General features: G+C 37.5%; 1 protein-coding gene across 6 annotated transcripts in view; it reads right to left on the reverse strand.

The window, feature by feature from the left end:
• Positions 1-26,776, reverse strand: part of CDK14 (cyclin dependent kinase 14) — a 324,092-nt gene that overhangs the window by 73,920 nt on the left and 223,396 nt on the right. For all 6 annotated transcript variants that reach the window (XM_065830694.2, XM_065830693.2, XM_071805144.1 and 3 more), the window contains one exon: positions 18,242-18,290. In XM_065830694.2, coding sequence (XP_065686766.1) covers positions 18,242-18,290 — 49 coding nt within the window. The remainder of the gene's footprint in view (positions 1-18,241; positions 18,291-26,776) is intronic.

Below are 26,776 nucleotides of genomic sequence, written 5' to 3' on the forward strand. Positions count from 1 at the left end.
TGTGCATTGCAAAAGGCATATGCATGTGTGTGCCTAAGGTTGTCAGTCTTAAAACTGATGCTTTAGTGGAATGCATGACTAATTTTGCTGCTTTGAGAGCAAGCTATTCTTTTATTTATGAAAAATGCACTGTATGATCAAGTATTTAAATGATATCTACTGTATCAAAATTGTTTGAAGAAACCCATTCAGTGCATAACCTCAGTGGTCTGGAACATCAGAACATTTGGTTTTGTTTCTTTTTCTTTTTTTTTTTTTTTTTTCCTTACCCAATAATCTCTTTAAAATAGCCTCCTTAAAACGTTAACAATTTGTCTGATGTCAGTTTGAAACATGATTCCTCAATAGGGACAAATTTTCTGATGGGGTTTAGTTAAGTATCTAGTACAGGAAATTTAACAAAAGGAACTAAAGAAAAAAGATATTTTATTTTTAAATACACCTCCTTCAGTATGTGACAGGATGGAATTTTATACAATATGGCTTTGTGTCTAAAACTCAATAGCATGTTTTGTCTCACAGCAGTTGGGCCGTATAGGAACTTGGCATGCATGATATGGCAAGTTTCAATATTCACGCTTCACTTACTGTCACACTAATCACTGAGGAATAGTTACTCGCCATGACAGCATACATACTTTCAGAAAATGTGGCATACAGCAGAATACAGAGAAACCTCTGGGTATGAGTATTAAATAATATGTAGATTTTTTTTTGAGAAATATTGGGAATATTTTTACAGACCTAGTCTGATGACATTTGTGAAACACACTGATTTTCAACTTAATCCCAAACACTATGTATGGTGTTAGCTCAAGAAAAACAAACACCATATGAATGTCTCACTTTAAACATATTTGAATCTGACTAGACTTGAGCAGTTGTAAATCTCATTGGATTACAAGAATTTGATTTAATTTTAGAAAACAGGCTTAAAAGTCTTTCTACTGCAGAGGAAGGTCAGTATTTGGTCAAGCAGAACACGACTAAAATTACTGAAGTTTGGTTTAAGTTCTTGAGAAAAAAAAAAGTTTGGGGCATGTGCAGTGAACTTCTGAACTTGGGGTGATTTGCTTTTAAATGCAATGAAGAAGGCAGCTCAAATTCACATTAATAATTAAGAGAAATGGGTATTAAAACAAATGGAGATAATATACTGTCTATATACTCCTAACAGCATGAGGTAAACACTTCCCAAAGCAAAAATCATTTACTGTGCATATTTTCCATGTGAAGATACGACTCTTGCAGTGTATCGTAAATTCATTTTTTGACTGGCATTTACAGCATGGCTTAGAGGAGTGAGGCACCTAATTCCCTTTGGAAATCTCAGCTCTGCTTCTTTATTCTAGGTAATCCCTTGCAACTTGATGTGCTGAAAGGCAAAACCACAGTTAACCCGAACAACCACACCATTTGGCAGAGTTTGAAGTGTAATGGCAAGAGAATAAACAAAAAAAATCACATTTTGGTGCAAATCAGACAGGCTGTATGGTAACCCTCACAGCTCATTTTGCAGAGGACATCGTGCTCCCTCAACAACAGGGCTCCTGTACAGCCCCTGTGGTGTCTCACCTACCATCATACTACCACAAAGGCCATATTCCCCATTTTCACCCAAGTCTGCTTGAGGATAGCAGTGTTTTCCCCTTGTCCGAGGCTCTAGGCCCCTCCTGAGCTCTGACACAAAACTCAGTCTCAAAATCCCGTATATTTTAGCTAATGTTTTCTTTGTAAATTCGTTATCTTCTGACCAGCTGATACGGATGTGCCCTCACGTGCCTTGATAGCTTGCATCTCTGAATACATGCGCGACCCTACCAGCAGCAGCTAAGCAGCACACAAATCAGAGCAGGGCCTACCTTAAGTAACATTTCCTTTTTACTAAATATCAACAGCCTTTCTGTTGTTACAGCCGTGCAGAGAACACCTACTGTCTTCAAAGACCTGATGTGCCAGCTCCAGCATGCAGAAGCTTCTTCCCTAACGCGCCTGGTGTGCCTCCATGGAGCTGTTGTAGAGTTTATTTAGCCGTTATGAAACCACCACAACAAGTAAACGCAAGTTTTGATGCGATGCTTTTAGCTTTTGATACAGATGAAGGCGTAAAGTGGCACCTCAAGACAAGAATCTAACGGAGTAAAGACGTTAACATTTTTCTCAGTGTTTTACACAGAGGGTACTGAGGACTAAAACTGATGAACAAAGAGAGACAAAAGCTTTTGAAGGCTCACTGAAGCAGGGTTTACCTTGTTGTTGATCAATCACAAAATACAGAATTTGCTCTACAGCACAGCGTAGAGGTACTTCAAGGCAAACTATATAGTGAACACTACAGTTAAACAGAAGCACAGGATGCACACTTCAGTGCTGGGATTGCCCCCACACCTGCGTGAGGCTGCCAACAGCAGTCCTAACGCTGTGCTGGGTTGTTCTGCAGGAGAGGCATGTCTCCAAACACCCAGTGCCCCTCTTGCTCTTCCCAAATTGGGGTGCTGGCAGCAGTTTAGATTCAGAAACATTGAGCTCTCTACACATGTAAGGTGGGAAAGAACAGTTACCAGGCTCCCTAGATCATCGGTTCCTTCGTACTCCTGTAGCTCAGTACCTCAGTAGAAGCAAGATTGCCACATCAGTGCAGCATCCTGCTCAGCTGGGGCAAATCCCACAGTAACGTGATTATCGCACTCCCAGCATCTGTGCTCCTGCACAACACTGCACTCCACAGTCTCCAAACCTTCAGGATTTCTGTAAGGGTGTACAAAATGATCCCTTTGGAAATTTAGAAATTACTTTGATCCTGTTTAATGATATTACCATACCACAGCATCAGCAGTCTTATCTATGGAAGTACTGAAAAGGTGGTCTAAATGTTTATTATTAAAATAAAAGCTTGACAATAAATGATAACTATTCACTGATATTGCACAGATCTAAAAGTGTTGGTGTTTGATATTGCTGTTACCAGTGATGCAAAAGAGGTCAGAACCCCATCTGGAAAGCTGTGGAGATACATTCATTTAGTGCATTCCAGAAAGGTAATAATAACCCTGACCTATCTGAACTAATTCTCACTTGACATTTGCACATATGCCATTAGCTGGAAAGCAGCCAAGGCAAACGGCATTTCATGAGAAAAAAAGAATGTAACAAATGAAGGTTCTAACAATATAGGCAACTAGTTGTTTTGTTTTCTATTTTAATTACTATAGCTTTACCTCTAGGTATATAATTTTTATACACTTCGTAAATTTTTAAAAGAATCTACTGCAGCTCCTGAACTTCTCAGACTGGAGAACTAAGATACATAAACTGCTCACAAGTCACTTGAAGCTTCAGAGACTCTGTTTGGTCACACCTAAGCTAGACAATGAAGTGATCCAACCTCTCACAGCAATTCACATTTGATAATGGTCACTAAGCTCAGTCATGACTAGATCATAAAATCATTTGTATATGCCATCGCTGAATGTAAGTCAAGACAAAAACTTAGATATGAGTCTGTTTCTCCCTGGCTCTTTCTGCACTAGATTTGATGTGTTTTAGTGTCTGTTTCGGATGTATTACTGTATTTCTATAACACAACACTGCTTGAGGTATCCAGCTTGAAAGGTCTGCTCATATAGGAAGCAGAACATTAACACCCTTAGAGAACACACCTCTAAAAATTTAATTTGGTTGATTTGAGCTTTAAATGTTAAGCTTAAAGAGAATCAGTCAATTTACAACAGACATAACAGTATCCTGGGTTTTGTCTTTCTATAGGCTGACCCACCCAGGCCAGCACTTGCTCTGATGCCTCAGAATAAATAGGCTGGGGTATGAAACCTTTCAAAGAAACCCAGTGCCAACTATCAAGAGCTTAGGGCACAAAGCCCATACTGTTCATTGATAATACTACAGATATTTCCCCCACTTCTTCAATACCATTTGCATACAGAATAAGGTTTACATTTGATACTACGTATCTCTTTGCCAGGATAATATATGCTGGAGGGTGAAATGAAGCAAGAACTATGGTGTCTGCATGGCAGACATTAAAGAGAAGTAAAAGAAAAATAAGCCTATTTGAACCGCAAACATACATGTCCAGTGACAACATAATTTAAGCTATCGAGAATGTGGCTTTCTGTGATATGATTACATAACTTCCCTAATTCCTTGGAATTCTGAGCCTGTGAAATTCCAGGCAGTATGACTGCTGGGTACAGTGTTCTGCTACTGTTTAAAACCACAACTAATTATTTAAACTAAAAGAATACCTGAAGCATTTCACATTATTTCACTCAGTTTTCAGCAGTTTCTCTCAGATACAGATATTTTCCAGAAAAAGTAATTCCTAAGAAATTTTAATCAGAACACACCTTACCGTTTTGCCCTAGAAAGAATTTAGCAATTACTTCTTTTTGATTTCACAAGTCACCAATAATCATCTATTTTAATTCTTTCAGCATCCCAGTTAGCCCAGTATTAGAATGTTAACTATGGGAGACATACGGTGTTACTTGCACAACAGACTACTAGTGAATATGCTAGGTTTATAGTTTACTGGAAGATCTTTTCTTGCTGTAAGTGTAATTAATGAAGAACAACAACATGGCAGATACATGTAATCAGAAGCTTTTGATTATTTTGAAATTCTTTAAAGGGCATGAATCTTCTGATCAAGGAGAGCAGTCTTTTAAAGGCCTTCTTTGTGCAACTCAGCAAGTTGAACAAAATATCCTTAGACACTAAATAGAGCTAAAAATAATTACTAACACCCCAATCATTTTATGAGCTATTATTTCACCAAAAAATTGAGAAAATATATCTTTAATCCTGAACAAAAACTCGTCAAGGTTTATGTTCGCTATAAACCTTTCACTGAGAACTGAAAATATAAGTTAGTAATGCAATAAATGCCCTAACAAATATATCAGATTTTTCACTTAATGCTTTTTACAGGCTTAAACCAAACTGAGTGAAAGAAAATCACCTTTTACAGTCTGACTCTTGAAGGAAGAATGCCTTTTTGTTATGCTTTTTAAAAGAAGGCATGGTGAATTTATATCAACTTCACTGAATCTTGGGGCATGATAAAAGGAAGAAAATACGGCAGCAAAGTTAACATTCCATAGCATTCTTTCTTCACATATATATTTCCACACTGGCTGGACACAACCCAAAGAAAATGAGAGAATAACCTGCCCTCCTATCCCCCCAATGTAGAAATAGCTGAAATAAACCTTTGGCACACAATCCAGTCAAAGCTTTCTGCTCTTCCTTCTCTCACCCTCTCCAAAGAAATCTAAGCAGAAAATACTCCAAAGAAAAAACAACCAAACTCTGAATTTCATATTTATCAGTGGGTGCAGCCTCTAGGGCAGTAAACAAAATTTCCCCTATTTTCCCTTATGAAAGGACTACAGAAAGAAAAACCAACTCTCTTTTTGGACCTATTGTCTTTTGAAAACTAAAACCAAAATAAGACAGAACTAAGTTCTAGTAAATAAACATTAGCACTGCCTTATAAATCTCCGTCCTTTTGTCTGATATTTTATCATCTCAGGTTTGAGAAGCCTTAATTTCATTCCAATGTAAATAAGAACTGGTCTGTTTGCACAGTAGTTCAACAACAATTTGCTGCAATGTTGCAGCAAGCAGGCAGTGCCCCGAGAATGCTGACCTTGCTTTAATCAGTGAAGCCCAAGATCATTTATCACAGGTAACCTACAAATCTGTCTTGTCAGGGCTTCAGATCCATCGACCACTTGGAAGCAACTACTTGTTGTGTCCTCCCACAGCCCCCTTAAACATTGGATGGGGATGATCTTTTCTATTATTGTATACCTCTCAGCTAATAAAATATACATTTATGGATATGGAATGAACAGGAGTACTTTGTATTTATTTATACAGCTCATTAAAGGTGGATAGAGATTTGGAGGCAGAGAGAATGCCCCAAGCTTAGAAAGCTCAGGAAGACAAACCCCAGCATATGCACGTGTTTAACTTCACGTATACGAGTTGCCTGGCTGAACCTAATGCAACTGCATACAAAAGACATGCTGATCCTTTTGCAACTCTGCTCCTAAGCTAAGACATGACAGGGAAATGATGCAGAAGTAGTAAACACTGAGAGGAGCAGATCAAGATTTTTATAATGAGAGCATATGGGCAATATATTGAAAGCTACGCAGTAAAAAATACTTTATCATGCATTACGCCTATATACTTAGAACAGTTTTATAAAATACAGAACTAGTGCAGCTCCATGACCCCAAGGTGCCCAGTTCAGGTGACGTTAGAAGAGAACACAATATAGGACTTCACTCCAGCTTCATAGTGCAGAAGGTGCCATTCCTACTCCAAATTCACTCTTGTCATTTCACACACCACTCCTCTTTGCATCAAGGGAGGCGTATACAGTAGGTCATCTTCCAGTAGGGAGAATGAAAATCCAGTGCCTGATACCAACAGCAGTAATACTTGTTAAGTGACAAAAATGCTTGTGCCAATTAAAAGAAGTCTGAATTTGAATTTGAACTGGAACAGGAAAAAAAAACAAGGCTAATGATTCAAGGGTTTCTCTGGCACAGAGACCATCATAGAAGGAGAAAATGGTGATCTATCTCTAGTATGTGATTTGGAGAAAACAACATGATTTTGCATTGTTTAGTGGGGTTTTTTTAAGTGAAACACTACATATCCACACATACTTGTATTGAAGTGTCTTTTTTAAAAGTTGCTCACACTTAACACAATAGTTTATGCTTTTTTAACTACAAACAGGTTGGAGATGAATGATCAAACCACAAATTCCGTGTACTTTAGCTATCAGTTTTTGAAATATGCAGATTTTAAGTGTTTGTACTCATGTAAGTGTGAGGATGCAGTGCTATGTATCTGACATTCAGAAATTGGCTTGCTATAGGGAAGGATTCAATCCTGGATTATTTTTGCAAATACATCCTGTCGAAATATTATGGAAGACAGACAGCTAAGCAGGGAGTTACTGCTATTTAGACATAAATCAGCATAGGTGATTTAAGAACTTAAATCAAAATTGTTCTCTATAGTAGTGACCACTAAAGGTCAGATTTCCTAAAGAAGCAGCTATCACTAAATATTGACTGCCAGCAGAACTTGGGCCACTTCTAATGACCCAAAATAAGCAGGTGGATTTTCAAAAGACTTTGCACACATGGAATTGTGAAATCTATGGTGTTTTGCAATATATCTGGTCATGTGCACAGTCACCAAAACAGGACAGGCAGGTAAATAAACATCTGAGTCTCATTTTAGGGTCCTAAATGGATATTAAGCTTCTGTGAAAGCAGGTGTTTGAGGCAGACAAGGACTAGTCCTAGAAGGTTCCAAACTGAGAAGAAGCCTGGAGAAAAAAAACCACAATCAACTGGTAATGTACTATCTGAGCACAAGCCCATCTGATTCCCAGAAAGGAGGACAGGAGAAGGCCTAAACATGAGTAAGGGATCACTGACATTAAGATTAGGGAACAGGAGCAAATCTATGGATTTGTGAAGGAAGAGAGGAAGAGGCATAATTAAGGAGGATTTTGAAAATAATAAGAAGGAGCCTGAAAATGATGAAGTGAAACAGCCAGCACTGGAAGGGGAACTAAACAATCCACAAAAAAAAATACATTGAATTCACTGGTTGCTTTTTATATGATCTGAAGAAGGGCATTGGTCAGGAGAGGACATAAGAAGTATATTACGATAATCAATCACGTGACAGAGTTGGTTGGGGAAGGAAAAAAAGTATAGTGAAAAAGCTGGAAAGAAAAAGAAATTGCTAAATGTATATAGCAGTCTGGATGCATGGGATTGGAAAGGAATGATAAAAAACATCCCTAAGGGTTCAGGCCTAGATGACAAAGAATGTTAGAACTACAGTAAGAGCAAAAACTTCATGGGGAATATGCTCAAGTGTGCAAGGGCAAGGAACAGTAAGCCTCTGTTAAGTCCGTATTGCCTAATTAAGCTGAGCTACGGAGAGCACCTGACCACTCAGCTACTGAGTTTCCACATTGCCCCCTGAATTATTTTGGTCCATGCCAACTAGTATTTTCCAAAACCACTCCTAGACACAGTTCAGGGAACAACCCATGCCACAGACCATTCCCAAAAGGCAGCACGTACCAGCCTCCTACAAGCAGGGTCTGCAATACATTAACTTCAATCTTATGCTAGAAAATACAGTTCTTATGGTCTGAAGCGTTGGTCTTATGCTAGTCTGGAAATTTTGGATTAAAAAACTAATAGTCAACACCCCAAAAATAATGATTGTGCTTGCAGCTGCGTGGGGACCATACAAAGCCCTCAAGAGGTGCATGCCCAGGTGCTACTTAGAGCAGCTGCAGCCAAGGTCTGCTACATGGCCCCAGGGCCAGAAGACAGTCCTGGATCTGCTTTAGTTAGCAGCAGACACATAGGCTGTACCTGACAGAAAAATGAGATTCACCAAACACTGTCTGTCAGCATCTCAGGGAAGATTCATGCCCTCATGGCTGCAGAATAAAGCTTGACTCAAGGGCACTTTAAGGATCAAATATGAAAGAAATAAAAGGAATATAACATTATTCTACAAAAGTCATAAAGATGAAGGAAGGCCAATAATAATCCAGAGCATGATTTTTTATGTCAGGGTGGTGAAATTAGTTTGAAGCACACTACTAACAGTACAGTAGTAAACAGAGCTTTAAGATTTCTACAGAATCTAACCAAAGGCGGCAATGCAAAAAATAATGGTCCATTCTTAACTTGCAATGGTGTCGGAGAGAAAAGCATAAGTTTCATCTATTTTTAATAATTTCCTTGGATTTAGTAAGCTTGTGTCCAAACAACAGCAATATTGTAAAACTATTCTGGATTCCTAAGCAACAAGAAAAAAGAGCAAATATTACATTTACAAGAATGTGATAGAAGTAAAAATTGTACTTTTTCAATTTATTTTTTTGCAGTAAGAGTCTGAGTTTATAAATTCAACACATAAAATTAGAGCTTTTATTCATTTGTATTTACAGCCTCCTATTGCAGCAGTGATCATAAAACAAACACAGCTGGCATCTTTATTATTTTATTCACTGAAGGGTTTAGCTGGACAAACATCACAAAAATGGTGGCTGCTTTCATTGAATTTATGATCAAATATGCTCCAGCATAAGATCTGCTGTGTAAGATCAATTATTATGAGATGTAAATAATTTAACAGAAAGTTTTCTATTTGTAAATCAGATCTTACACATATAAACTCAGTTGAGGCAGCAGACAATGGATATACACTGTATTATACATTACATTATTTAAAAGGATGCAGGTTTTTTGTGAATCACGTTAAGTGATAAATATTGTCATTTACATTTTGGCATCCAGCAAGCTGCTAAATCAGACAAAGAACATTTCAGAATTTTATTTTAAACTTCAATTAAATTTATCTTGATCAGAGCAGAACTTAGCTGTTTTAGTGATGTCTTTCAAAATTACAGAATGTATTTTCTATAAAGGCTTAATTAAAAACAATACACAAACCACCATCACCATCGTTTCATGTTATGTTGTTTTGTTTTTTTTCCATAGATTCTCACCAGAGTCTGTTGGTAGGCGTAATACCAGGAGAGTTATAATAATTTTAACGCAGAATGTGTGCCTTAGGATATGGGATTGACTCAATGCCTGAAAGAAAAAGGTCAGTTCCCTTTGGAACCACTTGCCTCTTTGCCCTCCAGCAATGACAGGTGCACCAGCCCTGCGCCGAGGCTCGTTATTCACAGGGTATTGCTGAAGATGTGCAATCTAACCTCTCCATTTCAATGCATCAGCAAGGATTATTGTCTCCTATCTTTCCATTCTGACATTCAGGTCAAGCAGGCACTGAAATTATATACATGATGATCTGTCCGCAGCCAGCATCTTTCACAAATGCTCAAATAAAAGCTTCAACTTTCTAAGCTAGGTTATTTATTGAAAGAAATTGCGAAATTTAATTATGAAAACTGTTTGGCTAGCAAATAACTTCAAGTTTTGAAACAAATCACTGTTTTCACTTGTCTCCTACAATGCCATGTGTTTCTGCATCACTAATTCAAGCAAAGTACATGAAAAGGCAAAAATTCTTGTTTCTCTGTCCTATATGGCACGAAAGAAGTCAGAAATCTTAAGGCAGATACATGAAGTGTAACAGCCAGAAACAGAGGAAAGGAACAAATTAAGATTTTCTTGACAAAATTGCGATGAATTTTGGGAGACTATCACAGGAGATTCTCATAAATGGCAACATCCAAATACCTATGATTGTCATCCTACCACAGAAAAGTTGGTGGTCAAAATTATGCTGAAAAACCCACATCAAATCATCATAAAAGCCAGTAAAGTAAGTATTTGTCTAAGGTAAAGACACTTTGTGATGTTTGTACCACTGCAGAAACCTTAACTACCGTCTGTAAGTCTTTGGCTAGCGACAGGGCCAAATGGCATGGGTTTGAGGATTGGTTTAAACTATCTGCAGAGGTGACAAAACTCCGTAGCATTATTTCTATTATTATACTTATTGCCTGTCTGCACCATCTTCCAAAATCATATACATTTCTGAGAACCTGAGAATCAAAGGAGCTGTTGAGTTAAAGAAAAATTATTCATGATACATGACAAAAAGCACTGGAAAATATCAAGCCAGTAACGACAGTTACCTAGCACTTGGCACTTTGGAATTCCATCCCAATTCTTAAGCTGCTCATCATTTTGGCTCTCACGTTGGAAAACTCTCACGTTTAACAACCACATGTAAATAATGACAGTCTCATCAGTAAGGTCTACTTCACTTATATTACTGCCTTCACAGTATGTCTTCAGCTCCTCAGACAAATATCTTTAAAACACATCTCAGAGACTCAGTTTTGTCAGCAATGTCATTATCTGGAGAAGATTTCATCACAGAGGCCAATGGTACAGAACTCTAGCAGGAGGATAGAATTAGGAATGTGAGGATATAATGATGCGTGGCACCTCCGATAACAAAGTATTAGACTTCAGACCAAGAAATGAACACAAACACTATGGCAATATATGAGTAAAAGACTACCAAAACATAATTCTGAGAAATTAATAAAATGTTGCCATGTAGAAATTAATATAGAAAAAGAACAACAGAAAACATCTGAAAAGAGTTGATCAGTAAGTACTCAAGAAGCTAATGAAGAACATACTTTGAAAAAAAAATCATACCTGGAAACACCAAATAAACATGTCTATCTAATATATGTCTCAATATCTTTAGGAATTCTTATGGAATTGTAAGGACAGCAAACAAATGTAAGGCACCTTTTAAAAGTCTTTTTCAGGAAGTCTACACAAAAAAGTTGATTCTCTTCTCTCATTTCTTTTTACAGGCTTATTACTGTAGATAAGTTACTGTAATGTTAGTTAATTTTGCTCTGCATTCCAAAGTATTTTACTAGGCTTAAAGAAATATATACACAGGCTTCCTTTCTGGTTTTCTAGTAAGGAGAAGAATCCTGGCAAACCTTTTGCAGGACATTGACACACAATAGAGAAGAAAATACAGATGATAGAAACAAAATACAGACAATATGGAAGCAAAATTAGTTTTAAGGAAAAATCTAAAACAAGGTGGCAACCAAAAGAAGAGATGACTAATGAACAAGATATCAGATACATTTATTATTTTTTAAAAGTGACTTAAACATTGGTGGAACAAAGCAACAAGAGACAAGGTTTGATGCAGTTTCTCTGAAAACTCCTGCTCTGGGGACAAATTCCAAAGGGCTGGGATGTGATATGCTATTCCAGAGACTGAAAACTGGCTGACAAACCATAGGCAAAGGGTAATGATGAGTGGCAGTGTCTTGAGTTGGAAGGGAAGTGTCCAGCTGTGTGCCACAGGGATTAGCGTTAGTCACAGTTTTATTTAACATCTTTATTAATGAACTGGACTAAGAGATACACTGCATACTGAATGACTTCTTAGATGAAACTAAATGTTGAAAACACCATAGAAGACAAAATGATTAGACAAAGAGGCTAACAGAAATAAGAGATGCAGGCAGAAAATCTACCACAAAGACAGAGCGTAGAGGACTATAAACAGTTACTTCCAGGGAGAAATAACCCAAAATGTGGGTAGGTTCAGAGATAATAATGCCAACAAACTGTATTATAAAGCCAGAAACTGAATTAGACTTTGCACAAGACAACAACATCCATGTACTTTGGGATTGTATACTCACAGCTGTCATGGTAGGGAAATATATAGGAGGGTAACAATGTAATTTTACTATAACGAAAAAACCACACTTACTACCACTCTGAAAAAGAGGACAAAGGCCTTTGTGGTCCTGTTTAGGCGGTTTATTAATATATCTAACTGGTCCAAGAAGATGTAACACAATACCTAAAGCTTAGCAACGCAAAAGAGGGGGTATTTAGAATAAAGGAAAAATAAGTTGAATGTCAGGATAAACACTCTAGCGATTAGGTCTGTTAGGAATAATTTCCCCAAAAATGTTTAAAAGGTATAATATTTGAGCAATTTACTATTGCTCCAACTTGAAAGAAACATTCAAATAGAAATGGGAAAGAATTTTTGAACTTGGCAATAGGATAAAAAGAGTAACTCGAGATCTTTTCCAGTCATTGGCTTCAGTCAGCATCATATAATTCATTACCATAAAGCTGACAAAACCTGCAGTGCACTTCAGCTTAGCATTAACTATTCCTGAGCTGCGCTGAGAACTTTGCCTTTTGCACTTTCACAGCTGAGCCTCTTTATGATGCCAGAAACATATAAAACGGTACTAAGTGGGAGCAATGTACAGTAGTAGACACAAAAAAGGCACATTGGTGTAAACAAGCAGCTTCCACCACCCTGAAATTAATTTAATAAACGCCATTAAGTAGCGAAATAAAGAAAAAAATCAGTGTTAAGAAAACATTTGTAAAACTTTTTGGCCTCTTCTGATGTCTCCCACAGCACATAGAGTCTTCCTGCCTCTGCTGGCCCCCTGAGAAAGCCCAGTCACAGCCCACCGCTACAGCATGTGGGTGGTAAATCTGCCTCCTAGACAATCTACACAGTACAGCGGTATCACTGCAAGTCATCATGAGAGAGAAGAAGGTTTGTACGCCTCTAAATCACAAATACTTCCACAAAATCTTTTCATTTTGTGTCCAGTTTCCATCCTTTCTCCCTCCGGCATGATTCCTGGTCACTCCTCTAATGCAAGTGAGGGAACAGCCCCACTGCAACCTCAACATGCTCGAACTGCACAGTCCTGCACATATATCCCACCTTTTGCACAGGTATAGTTTTAAATTCTTACTGCTTAGTTTTATGCATCAGAAAGGTTTTAGCAATGACAACACTATGGCTTTTTGATCCTACTGTGCTTGAGGGCTTGAATATTCTTTCAGTGGCACTACAGACTGTATTACAATGAGTAATGCTGCTGAAGGGGTAGGAAACAAAGAGGACAGAAGCGATAATTAGAAGAGAGTTTTGTCTTTAGTTAAAACCCCACTAAAGCAAAGATTTTCTTGAAAACAAAAAACAAACATGAAAAATGCAAACCAAAAACCCTTCCCAAGTCTCAGGTCTAAACAGTTCCATAGTCGATGCCATGTTTGAAATTAAATACAGACTTGAAATACATGGACTCATCCCTATTCACTTGCTCTGCTTTTTTCAGGAAGTTTTCACTGAATAACAGTTCCAAAACAGGCCAGTCCATCCTGGAATGCAATGCAACTTTTAAACAGCCTGGCCTCAGAAAGGGGGTCCTCAAGTACAGAGGCTGTCCTGTTAAAGGAAGAAATCCCCAGCAGTGAGACTAGCTGAGAGAATAAAGTCTTATTTATTTAATAAATACTGCCACGTTGGGGAATTACAAAGTAGTAGCCCTGTTTATGCAGAGCAAAATTTGTTTTCAACTGCACCTTGTCTTTCCAATCTAATTTCTCACAATGCAAGCCATTATGACAGAAGGATCTGAAAAAAGCTTTTTATATCCTACCAAATATACACAAGGATAATTAGTTCTCTTTTGTTATTCCTCTGTAAGGGTTTATTATTGTGGAGAAGCTTTTGCAAATTGAAAGAGGTTGCATTGCATTCTGAAGGCAGAGCTGTTCTTGGGTTTTTTGTGTAGAGATAATTGAACAGAAAAGTTCAGGAAAAAAGGTGAAAATATCATTCACTATGAACTCTACAGGAAGACTGGATTATCACATCTTAATTCTTTTTAGACCAGTATTTTATAATCACATTCCACAATATGTTATATCATGCAATGTAGGTGAAGCTTCATGCTAGATAGAAGCAACTGTCAATGCAAGTTTTGTTTCCTTATCTAGCAAATATTCTCTTTATAATCTTTCTGAAATTTGGCAATCAGTGAAGAAATGCAGCTGTAAAATCTCCAAATAACTTTACACACTATGAATGATAGTCACATTATTTCCCTCAAACACTTCCCAAAGGTAGCTGCTAATATTGACCAATTCTATCTTAAAAATTTTAGGTATCTGACATTTTACATAATGAGCCTGCTGGGTATCACTTCGTCATTACAGTCACATTCCACGCTTTCAGCTGATTTCCAGTTAGACTGGGAATTAAAGAGCCACTGGCTTGTATCCATCATTGTTCCATTGTCTGGCTCTGCCTTTAAAATTCACATCTTGTGGAAGCTGGTGTAGTCAGTTAGGTGCAATTATTTTGCCCCCAATCTACATCTGTGGCTTTTTGGGAGGTTTGAGGTCTAATTATTAGTCTCTGTTTCTTCTGCCTTGCAGACATGAAGCTGGCTCTGTAGATGTTGGAAGAGTGTTATTCTTCCTTCTAGTAACCTCTCCTTACATAAACTGCATTATAATGTACATTTTGAGGTAAGCCTCTTTGAACACCTCTAAACCCATATTCTCAGTCTTCCATGACAGGGTCTCAAAACAAACGTATGAGCAAGATGAAGGGCCAGACTGTGCCTGAAAGACGGAACAGTAGATGGTGAAAGCTTCATTATGTTTAGAAAATTAAAGGTGTTTTCTTCCAGTTTGGGAGCACAAAATTAATTGCTGTGTTCTGTTTTACAGTTTCTATGGCTGTTTCTGTGTGACAAATTCCGTAATTTCTTTGTTTCTCAATCCCATCTCTAATAAATGCAGTAACAAGGCTTCAACTCAGAGGAGTTTGAGCACACACGTTAATCCTTCCGAGACCATAAACATTGTTCTTTAAGGTATATCTTTCAAAGGTACTGACATGTTGAGAAGAAGTAACTCCCTAACAAAACCAATACATATCTAAAAACAAAAGGCTGTATGTGTTTTGTCCACATCTTAGGTCTCACTTTTATCCCAAATACCCTTGAAACAATTCTATTTCAAATGAGACACTTTTGTGTCATCAACAGTCTTCAAAGGTGGTTTGGATTGGTTTGTTGTATTTCTTTGTTGGTTTGTTTGTTTGTTTGTTTAAGATTAGTGATTGCTGCTTTATGCTAAGAAAGAAAATTTCTAGAATGAATCAGTCTATGTGTTAAGTGTTACAGCTGAATTATAAAACCTTGGGAATATGATGTCTATAACAGAAATGTTTATACACCCTTAACTACAGCTGTGAAAGCAACAGTGCTCTAATACAGCCACAGACAAAGCCTTACACTAGAAAAAGAGAAAATCCCTTACATTTCAAATGTAAATGATACATAACTTTGAGGCACTGAATATTTCCCATTACAGTAGAACTGCATATGTGAAGTGCTGAACTCTATGTATTGTCATTGTTTTCGGTCTTTCAGCCCCTCAATTGATGCTGAAGAATTGAAAATCTTTATGCACAGAGCATTGAAGATGTACAAATATTTTTGAAGACGTTTCTTAGAAAATGAAAAAGCTCTCATTTGAATCAGCCTGTGATGTGATCATAACTTGTGTCAATTATGAAGTCTCAGAGATTGAGGGCTTGTTTTAAGTAAACTGGGATTTGGTTTTTTGTTGTGTTTTACAAAAACAGAAATTTCATCCCATGTTCCTGAAGGAAGTATAAAATATCAAATTTTTAAATTCAAATCTATTCTTGTACTTATTCATACATAGCAGATACTGCTAGGACTAATTGCTGTTAAAATATAGAAAAACAGAACGGATGGAAGAGTGTGCCAGTATCTATTCACTTTACTTACGCGTATATATGCCCCCAAGAAAATAGACTCACATCGATATTAGCTTTCTTGTCCCTCTTTCCCAATCCAGATCCCCATGTTGTAATATAATTGCTTCTTCCAAGCTTTTGGATTTCATTAACTACTTTCAAAGAAAAGATGAGCTTGCAAGTTTGTTCGTTGTTAAAGGACAGAAAATAAACAATTCTAGTGACTTACTTTTTTAAATGAAAGCTGTGACTTTCAGGGAATTACATTATTTCAACAGGAAGGCTGAGGTAGAGTCACACATTGCAAGATGCCTGCAAGGATCACAAGAGCTGGCAAAACTGTTTGAGATATTCACAAAAGTTAACCGTAAGTGAAGCTAATATTCCTATTGCTTCTTCTAGAGTAAATAAGAGATGGACTCTTCCATGAAAGCCACCAAATTAGGCTTCCAGTCTGAACTTTTCCATAGACTGCTGAAAGTCAAAGAACTCAGTGACAACTTTTGTGAAGGGCTCACTGGCTTCAGTTCTGCAAAATGTATGTGTCTCATTGCAGGAATCAGAAAGTTACTCCTAACCATGGAGGATCCAGTAATAATGCAGAGTGAGCTACAGGGTCAGGAAAGATGCCTGGCACTGCAGAAATACAGGTTCTGACTCAAAGAATGAACATTTGATGGCATCGCATCCAAGAAGCAGCACCTAATTTTAACTATGAACCTGGTACATTAAGAGATTTCTCCTCAGTTAACCACAATTTCAAAAGGTTGTTGTTTGTTTGTGTGTTGGGTTTTGGTTTGTTTGTTTTTTCCTTTAATGAAAAACACCTTTGTGCTTCAGTTCAAAACATTGGACCAAATCGTGTTGGGAAAGAGTGGATGGAAAAGTAGAATGTCAAAGCGAGTATAAACCTCATCACATCTTGGGCAAGTGACCACGGTATTAATTTTAGAGGTGTTCACACACTCCTAACATAAGTTAGGATTTTGAAAAAAGATTTGGACTTTTACTCTACCAGTAACATTTTTCCTTATAACAAAGAAGTTCCTTCACCAAAAGGTTTCAACTTCAGTGGTGAACTTGGAGGAGGAGATGCTTCAATCTCCTGCTAATTTATCTTTTGAGTTCCCTAGTAAACTACCAACAAGGCAGCCTGCTGGTACCAACAATAACATTTGGAATGAGCATCAGAAAAAAACCCATCAATGTTGGTGTAACAAAGGCTTAGCCCTGTTGCAAAAAAATGCTGGTCACAGGAGAGTGGAGAAAAATTCTAACAATTTTTCTGGCAAGACCAGTTGTTGACATAGCTGTAATCCTGCTCCTGCAACTCAAACTGTGTATGCTTTCTTCAAAATACAGAAGATGTTAATCACTCAATACAGTGTTGTCTAAATGCCCTGTCTACAAAGATTCTTCATGTGCTAAGAAATTTTCTGGTAAACTTTGACAGATGATTGGTTTGGCATTCCCAGCTTAGTAGGTAACCTTTCTGCATTTTGTGCACAGTACTTTTATATCAGTGTCCACCTGATGTAAATGTGACGAATTTCGGGAAACATTAAAAAGGAAAAAAAAGTGGTGAATTCACAACACTGACTTTTTTCGGTCATTAAAATACACAGCAGTATGGTCATCAGCTCACAACAATGACCAGATGGACCTGGCAACAGGGGTTGATTATGTGGAAACAACACTCAAAGTTGATTAAAAATGTATTATTTAAAAGTATCTTAATTGTTATAGTGGAAGAGAGAAAACAAGGTTCTAAACTGATGGCCCAAAGCAATAACACAGCATCTTTCAACGAGTTTGATACTTGCCAGCTGACATCCCCAAGAAGAAAATACTACACTATATAGTTTCTCCCTATTTACAGGTAGCTGGCAATTCAAAAACATTCAAAACTGGCAGAAACAGGAAAGAATAATATTTCAGTAATTACACATTAACACTGCAATTAGAAAGGACAAAGCCATTTGAAGTTAACTGTGATAACTTCAGCTTGACATGAGTCATATCCTTGAAGAGTCAAAAGAGTAATTTTTTTTAAGAAAAAAAAGAGACTTACTTATTCCATGCTTGTCTAAGATTTTTAGGGCTGTACTGTGTAAACCGTTCTGTAAGAAAAAGAAGAGGCACATTCTATTATTCATGCTAAAACCAAGATTTAAAAAAAAAAAAAATTATCTGCAGTCAATTTTCATCATTTCATCGTTTCTATGTAACTACTGCAGCTCAAGTCCCAGGACAGGGAAAGAAAAACTGTACAGGAGCAATTGCCATACAAACAGGGAGAGAAAACAACAAGAACAACAACCACCACCGAAAAAACAGAACCAACCAACCAACAAGCCCAAGCAAACAAACAAAACAAAAAACCAAAGCAAAACAAACAAACCCCAAAATAACCACCCCAAGCCCCCAGCTTGTTAAAACAAACAAACAAACAAACAAACCACAAAAAGTTATAATGACATAAAGCTCATTTACTGTGGCATCACGAGAAATGGAAATTTTTACAATTATTGTATTTCTAAAGTTGTATATGACTGCTGGAGGAAAATAAAGAAGCTTGAAATATAATATCTTTTTTCTTTGTCACAAATACAACTCTCTGTGATCTCACTGTCATGTTTATGTGCTTCTCAAGGGGCGTAAGAGTGAGTCTGTGTGAAATGCAGAGACACAAAAAACATGATGGCCACAGAAGAGTTCACTTTCTAAAGAACACATACAAATAATGAGCAGAAGTAACAAGTACAATGACATCTCATTTACTCAAACTTTAAGTTCTTAAGCTCATATATAAGTACTTCCCTTCTCATCTCCAAGAAAATGCTGCCTCTGCAGTAGGACCCTAGATGTCAGAGGAAGATTCTACGAAAGCTGCTGCAGAAGTGAAGAGCCAGACCTCTTTTAGTCCTTTGAAGAGGAGCTAAGTGCCTCCTCAGAGGAATAAAATGCAATCCAGCTGGAGAATATAATAACATCTTCCATTAAGCCTCATCACACTGAAATTCTGCCACATAGACTGGTATTCGCCCTGGTCAGCCACCCTAATGTGATGGTGTTCATTGCTGTGAAGAAGTCCTAAACTTACAAAGTACTCCATAAAATCTCAAAAATCAGTTTTACTTTCTCTCCACCTATAAGCAGGACATTTAATAGCCACACTGTACAGTTAAAACAGTATTTTTATATATTAATATATATATCTATATATATTTATATATAGCTCTCTCTATATAAATATATATGCATATCACACATATGCATGCATCATGTTGCGAGTGGTTATGTTCAAATTCCTGTATTCGTACACTTTTCATATATGTCATAGGCAGTCAGTTCTAAAGATGTCACAATTATGCAAAAACTATGGCATATAAAAAATCCTAGCATCAATGTGGATGATCTTGTTTCTCACACTTTTCTTGTTTTTTAAAAAAATTTTATTTCCTTTATCTAAAATGGTTTAGACAGAAAGTCAACTCTCAATGATATCGCTATCAGAAGTCTTGGTAAGTGGTAGACCTGCAAAATGCATCTGAGGGCCACTTCACGTTTGCAAATTTTGTTGCTTTAACCATACTGATGCGATTAAAGCAATGAAATCGTGAAATCACTCCTCCTTAGATATGTATGACAAGTGTATTGGAAACTGGAAGCTTCATGACTATAACTAGTTTTAGCACCAATGTAAATTTTAAATATAACTTTTGTAATAGTGTGTCTAAATTTACTCAAAAAACTTCCTTAGCAAAACCCCTAAATGGTAGCTACATAATCATACTGTTAAAAGCTTTCAGATGTAGATAAATATCTGAAATGAAAGTTTGTAAAGTTTTTTGGTTTGTTTTGGTTTGGTTTTGTGGTGTTTTGTTGGTGTTTTTGTTTGTTCGTTTGTTTGGGTTTTTTTCCTGTATTATCAACAAAAGGTTTCTGCATTTGGAAAATATTTGACTGTTGTAGATGATCATTAAAATAGCACCTAGTTGACTTCCCTGTGTTATTTTCCCTATAAGATTGAGATGTTTAGCTAAGAAAAGAGATGACTCTCAGCAACTCTCAGATGTGCCACCATTACACAGTTCTTAACAAACTAAAATTATTAGGTTGAATTTTTATGAACTATGCTATACAGTGTTATAAAACTTAATTTGTTGTTAGGACTAGGATATTGTAAGAAATAAATTATAGGTCACGTGGTACATTTTACTGACAGAAAATATATTGCTCTATAAATATATCTCCCCAAATAAAGTATTTTATTGCCAATTTTGTGCACACTTCTTAACACATTTCAGCTCATTTCAGATATGTCTTATTGTTGAAAATGCTACCATACTATTTAAAGTGAGCTTGAGAAGCATTTAGATTGAATGCCACACTACTGACATTATCCTAAATTTTGCAAATAGAAGCTTTACAGTATTTTCCAATTACTGGTAAAGTCAGTTATCCCAGGCACTCAGCAGCTTGGATACTATGAAAAGGAAAAGCAATTTAAACCATTGAGGTAGTTATTTTCACTATATTCTGTTAAGTCTCAATACCACAATGAGTGCAGAACACAAGGGTTAAAGAGAGGGAAAAAAAGAAGCTCCTTGGTATGTTCTTACTGAGAGCCGCAAGTGAAGAGATTTCCTTACAATTTTCTGTGTTCACGTACTACAACAAAATAACTCATCACACCAGAGGCATCCAGATTAAAACTACAGGAAGTGCCAATTTTTTTTAAATCTCTATTATACATTGCATGCAATGCATCTACTACAGCTGTTCTGATGCCCCAAGGCAGGTCTTTACATGAAACAAGCAAAATAGTCAGGATCATTATTAGATGCAACCGTGGTCCTGTACTAGTAATGTGGCACTGCAGTCAGTGTATCCAATAGCACAAATAAAAACTCAATACTGAAGTACATATTCTGCCGTAAGTAGTTCAAGCATCCTATTGGCATTGAGAGTGTGACCCAAACTTCAGAAGGAGAGGATCGTTACAATTCAAATTGTACCTGTGGTTTACTAATTCAGCTTCTGCTCTCCAGAGGAAGCTCCTGAGCTCCAGTAAGGTTAACAACCAAGCTGCACTGGCCTCAGCGAGACCTGAGCTCACCCTGGAATTTCAGCTTGCAAATGTGAATTAAAAACATATACGCAAGCAGATACCCATAAAAAATGGAAGAAAATAAAGATTTTTCTATACTTTATAAGTAAATAGTCCAACCATAGCACTGTGCATTCATTTATGACTGTCCTGGTTTTGTTAAAAACAAGTTTCTCTTTTAGTGAATTTGCCTGTCAGCTAAAGCCTTCATGTTAGCTGCATTTTCCTGGAGAACCCAACACGTGTTTTGGTTAAACCTAGCAATGGAATGCAAACTTATTGATAAGCACGGATGGACATCTCGCGAGAGGGGCAACGAGAAACTGATGATCGAGAGACTGACCAACGGTGTATAACATTCCATTCACGTGAATACTTCATATAAAAGTGGGAGATCACGAGGATCTCGGCTCTTTTTTCCCTTTTTCCTTTTTCCTTTTTTCCTCATGGCTGACATTAGGAGAGGACCTTGCTGGTCGTCCCTGCGAACTGAGACCCAGTGAGAGACTGAATCCAGCTCCGATTGGCTACAGAGTCTAATCCAGGACTTTGGGTGCTGGCTCTGCAGTTGCTGAGACTTTCAAGATTGGTTTTGTATATTTTGTATTATTTTCTCTATTCTTATTAGTAGCATTAGTAAAACATCTTTAACTTTTCCAACTCTCTTCTCTCTGTCCTTCTTTCCCTCCCGATCGCCTGTCCTGAGTGGGAAGGGGGGAGAGGGAGGGGAAAAAGGGGAAAGTGGAGGGGAGAGGAGGTTAACAATACATCTGCCAGGGTTTGATTGTCACCCCGCAATCTTAACCCTCGACAATGACAAAGGACTGAAAAATAAGATGCAGCTAGACAGAGCTGTGTGACAACAAGTCTGAGCTACACATAAAACTTAGCTGATGAAGTGCAGATTTGCACGTTAATCTATTCTGGTGCAGAAAAGTGCTGCGCGGAAAGAGAACTGAACTGACTCGAAGTATTGCTGAAAAGCTAACCTAGACCCGGGGACAGAGAGAGATTTTTATTTTATCTGAGCTGGTTCAAACGGGCACAACAACACTGACTTCAACATAGCTACATCCACTTAAAACAGCTGAGAAGGATCATATACAACATATTTTCTTGACTGGGCTGTCAGACGTTCACTTGCTATGCCAGATGAGTTTTTACTGAAAAAGTGATACATTGGAACCAGCTATGTAAATACTGTCATAAGGGATATACCTAAGCAAAATGAACAAACTTAGCGAAGGGATCTTCCTTCTTTACTCAGTCTGCTGCTCAGCTCTAAACCTCTTTTCAAATAAATATCTTATACTCCACATTTATCAAGCAAAGCAAAGGAGAACTAGGGGAAAAACATGCACAGGGTGAAACCCTGTGTATGGAGAGGCAAATGTTAGTCCTGTATCCTTAATTTCAAACTCCATTTATATGCTGTATGACTGCAGATCGTGCTTCTCCTAACCATTGGTATCAACTCTTCCTCCCTTCTCCAAGCAGATTAGAGGCTTCTTAAATTATTTTTAAGGAAAGAAATAGCATATTGATAAAATACAGCTCACATTTTTCTAAATAATTTTAGGTCAACCAGTCTAGCTAACTTCCATGGACAGTATAACTAGATGGGACTACTGTGGTAATTAAGCCCAGCCTTGTGTACAGCTCTTAGTACGGTCTTGAATTAATCCTTCTTTAGAGAATAAAAACCAGAATAACAAAACCAACTGATTTTGATTTCAGAGCTGCCACAACAGAGAGGCTACAACAATCTTGTCCTTGAGCTTGTCCATCGTGCTCCATTTTTTTAAGTCCAGAACTGTGAAATCACAATATTACATATCTACGAACACCAATCTTGCATTCACAACACAGGCCAAAAAAGAGATAGCTTAAGCTCCCAACATTTATCTGAGGATCTCCTGCTTGTGGCTAATCAATGGCAGAACTGCAATCCAGTCTCACAATTATATCCCCAAGTTTGTCTCTAAGTTACTTTTCAGAGTGAATGACTCACACAGCTGTATGAATACCTTTGTACTAGATGGATTTAATACAACTAAATCTAAAGCTACACATATGTGTTTCCAACCAACTGTATGAAATTGCCTTTTATGATACTTTCAAGCATATAGCTTTGGTTTTGTTTTTGAGATGCTCCCATTGATTCCACCACAAAAAATAGTAATATCAGCCAATAGGTCTTGTGTGTGTGATCCTAGAAGTACTGTGGAATTACCATGAATGTTCCCCCAAAAAAGAAATATTTGTCTGGCATATATTATGCAAGGCAGCAGCACTGGCAAACCAAATCTTGGTCCAACCTTGTGGAAGCAACCCTGTATAGCAAAAGCTTACTACCACTCCCTCAGAACAGAAAGGCAAACAGGCAAGGATTTCATGCAGACGCTCACATTGCCACCCACCCACCCTCCAGCACATGGAAGCCGCTGTCAGGAACGTGAGTCAGACTGTCTCGCTGAGGCAGCTGCTCACTCTCTGAGATTAAAGACCCCTGAAAATACATTTACACATCAAGACGTGCTCTCAGATATATTTTGAACTCTTACAGTTCAAATTGTGAGCATATATACTAGAGTTCAAATCTTTTCAGATTATTCTTATTAAATGTGCTTATTTTGAATAAAAACACTGGAAGACCAACACAGTAAACTCATCTGAAATTTAAAGTAAAAAGTGTTATTTTAATTTCCTCTATGCAAACACTTAGATATTTGCAAATCTTTTGGCAACAAATTGCGGTAACAAAATTTGATCCTCTGCATTTTTATCCCAAATATACAGTCATCATCCTCACATGTCTCACTGTTAAAGAGCTGGCTTTTCACAAGGGTGCTGTATTTCACTAGTCAAAGGTGATTTTTGCTTATGTGAAACAAAAGAAAGAAGATATTTTTGTTTTTGCTTAAATCCCACAGCACCTGAAAGTGTTTATAATTTGGTTCTTAGAAGACCAAGTTAGCCAAATCTTAATTAATTGCCGTGTAATGAAATCCCCACGTAGGACAGCCTAAATGAGAGCAAACACACAGTACTCATATTCCTTACTGTAAAGAAGTACTGATTGCGTGATCTTTCTGTAACATACCATTTACTCTTAAGATTTTAAAAGAGTATAGCAAAGGAGTAGGCTAATATACGACATCTGCAGCTCTGGGAGCCCAGCCTCAGACTCAAAACCTGCTGTTCTGCTGGGCACTACCCATCACCCTTTCAGATGCTGGGGCTGCCACTACACAAACATTCTTCCTGCAGTAAATGGATTTGATTTGCTCTCTGCTTCAGACCTTGCAGCACAACTTAATGCCTCTTGTGCCAAGGAAGTTTTTGCGACTGCATCCCACAAGCAGGAGCATCTATGGAGCTGTTGGAATAACAACTACAAGATGGAAGCAGAGTGAGCAGCCAGAGGGAAGAAAGGGAGAAAATTTCTTGAGCTCAGTGATTTGACAAGCCTGATGCATCAAAAAAAACAATGTTCTTAAAACAACTGCTCACAAACAGTACTCAGCTTGAAGGGTTGGGGGAAAAAAAACCCCACAACTGTGCCAAAAAGCTCATCCATTACACCCAGCTGGATTAAGCGGTCTTAGAAACAACAGTATTCTTATTTCTTATAGAAATAGACAGTACTTCTATTTCTTTCTATTTCTTATTTCCTTTAGACAAGGGCTATACAGCAACACCATTCTATAAGCGTACTCGCTCCTGTGCCCACATCTAAACCTACATGCTCTCCACTGCAAACATCATTATCTGCCTGATAAACACGTTCCATCTGACAGCCCTGCATCAAGGGCAGGTTCAAACAGCAGTGAATTTCAGCAGAACTCACTAGTGAGCTTATTAGCAGACCACTGAAGGAACTACCGGTCTGCTGTGAGAATTCAAAAAACAAGCACTTGCATTTTAAGTAACATGAAACAAGATGAGGGGTTTTCTATTTTATCAGTCAGAAAAGCACAAGAACTATTATACCTTTGCCACAGTTGCCTTGAAAGGACCTAGAATAGGCAAGAAAAGCTATGTAAGGAATTAGAAGCAGACTACATTTTTATTTTTTAGCTCCTTTTTAGCACTATTGATAATCAGCTGCTAGTCTAAACCAAAAAACTTAAAATGCAGTTTGACTTCAAGGCATTTTTATGTTGTTAATCAAAACATGCTGGCTAATATGCATTTCTTGATTAATGTTCTACTCTATTTAAAGCCAAATGTGATTAGCTTAAATGCAAATATTTAAACATCACCATCATTAATATTTTGAAAAGTCTAATGCATGATTTCTTTAAATGGGTTTTCTTTACATTTAAATTAAAAATCTAAAGTGACTAACTGTACTGTGATATGTAAGACCCATGCTATTTTTATTAAAAGATTCAATCCTAAAAATATTTAAATTATGATTGCTAAAGATATAAAGACAAGCATCCATGCTGACAACGAAAATTTGAGAACCATTTGCAGTCCTAATGTGCAATTAGAGTTTTTATTGAAGTCCAATCACAGCTGGAGTTTTATCACAATCATGAGGTAAAGTTTGCTTTTGTATGCCAAGTGCCTTGAGAAAAATTACTTCCATTCCCCACCCTCTATCCCTATCCCCTACTCCTTCCTCCCAAAAGCACCTGCTTTAGCAGAGCACAGGCTGTGTAAAGAGGAAGGATAAATGCTGATTTCTAGATTCTCTACTGAGCATGGATTAAAAATGTAATTCTAATAATCAGCATTGTCTAAAGCACTGGGCTTTTATAGTAAATATCTCCACCTTTTAGCAGTGCCCTCCCTGGCTCCTTTGCATATATAGTAGTTACTTCAACTTTTCAATTTCATGTGATTTTCTTTAAAGAATGGTGAAAACATTGACAACTCTGCTTCCTTTGGGTTGTGGATACCAGAGACTTGAGGAAACACTGACTGTTACAATTTTGCCAAAACTAAAGAGGGGGAGAAATTTTAAATTAATTCTCTTTTATAGATCCCTCTCTTTCCTTACTTCAAGCACTCTAATTCTGAAGACTACAGTAAGTTAAATGTACTTGGCACTGTTGTCTGGCTGAGACACCATCGCTGTCCATATCCATACTTCTGCATCAACCTTCCTCCTCCATCCTCCAATATAAGTACAAGGCATACTTCTTACTGGGAACAGTCCCCAGCCCACACTAACTCCCAAACCATGCCCAGGAATTAATTATTTGGAAGTGCTAGTTGTCGTGAGCTAAAGGCATGGTAAAGACTGCTCCAGCAATTTAACAGCAGAGACTCCCACATTGCCTGGGAACATCCACTGGCATCAGTGTAGATGTAAATAAACAAGATATTGCTTCAGTGTGTAACAAATTGTTGACAGACTTCGGTGAAACTCTATAGCAAAAACTGTTACGAAAGTTTGAGAAGCCACATGTCCTCATATACAGTATTTCCATGGGTTTGTGGCAAAGGAGTTTAGTCTCTCAGCTCAGCCCTACTCCAAAT

The sequence above is a fragment of the Patagioenas fasciata genome, chromosome 2 (assembly GCF_037038585.1).
Source record: "Patagioenas fasciata isolate bPatFas1 chromosome 2, bPatFas1.hap1, whole genome shotgun sequence".
NCBI lineage: Eukaryota > Metazoa > Chordata > Aves > Columbiformes > Columbidae > Patagioenas > Patagioenas fasciata.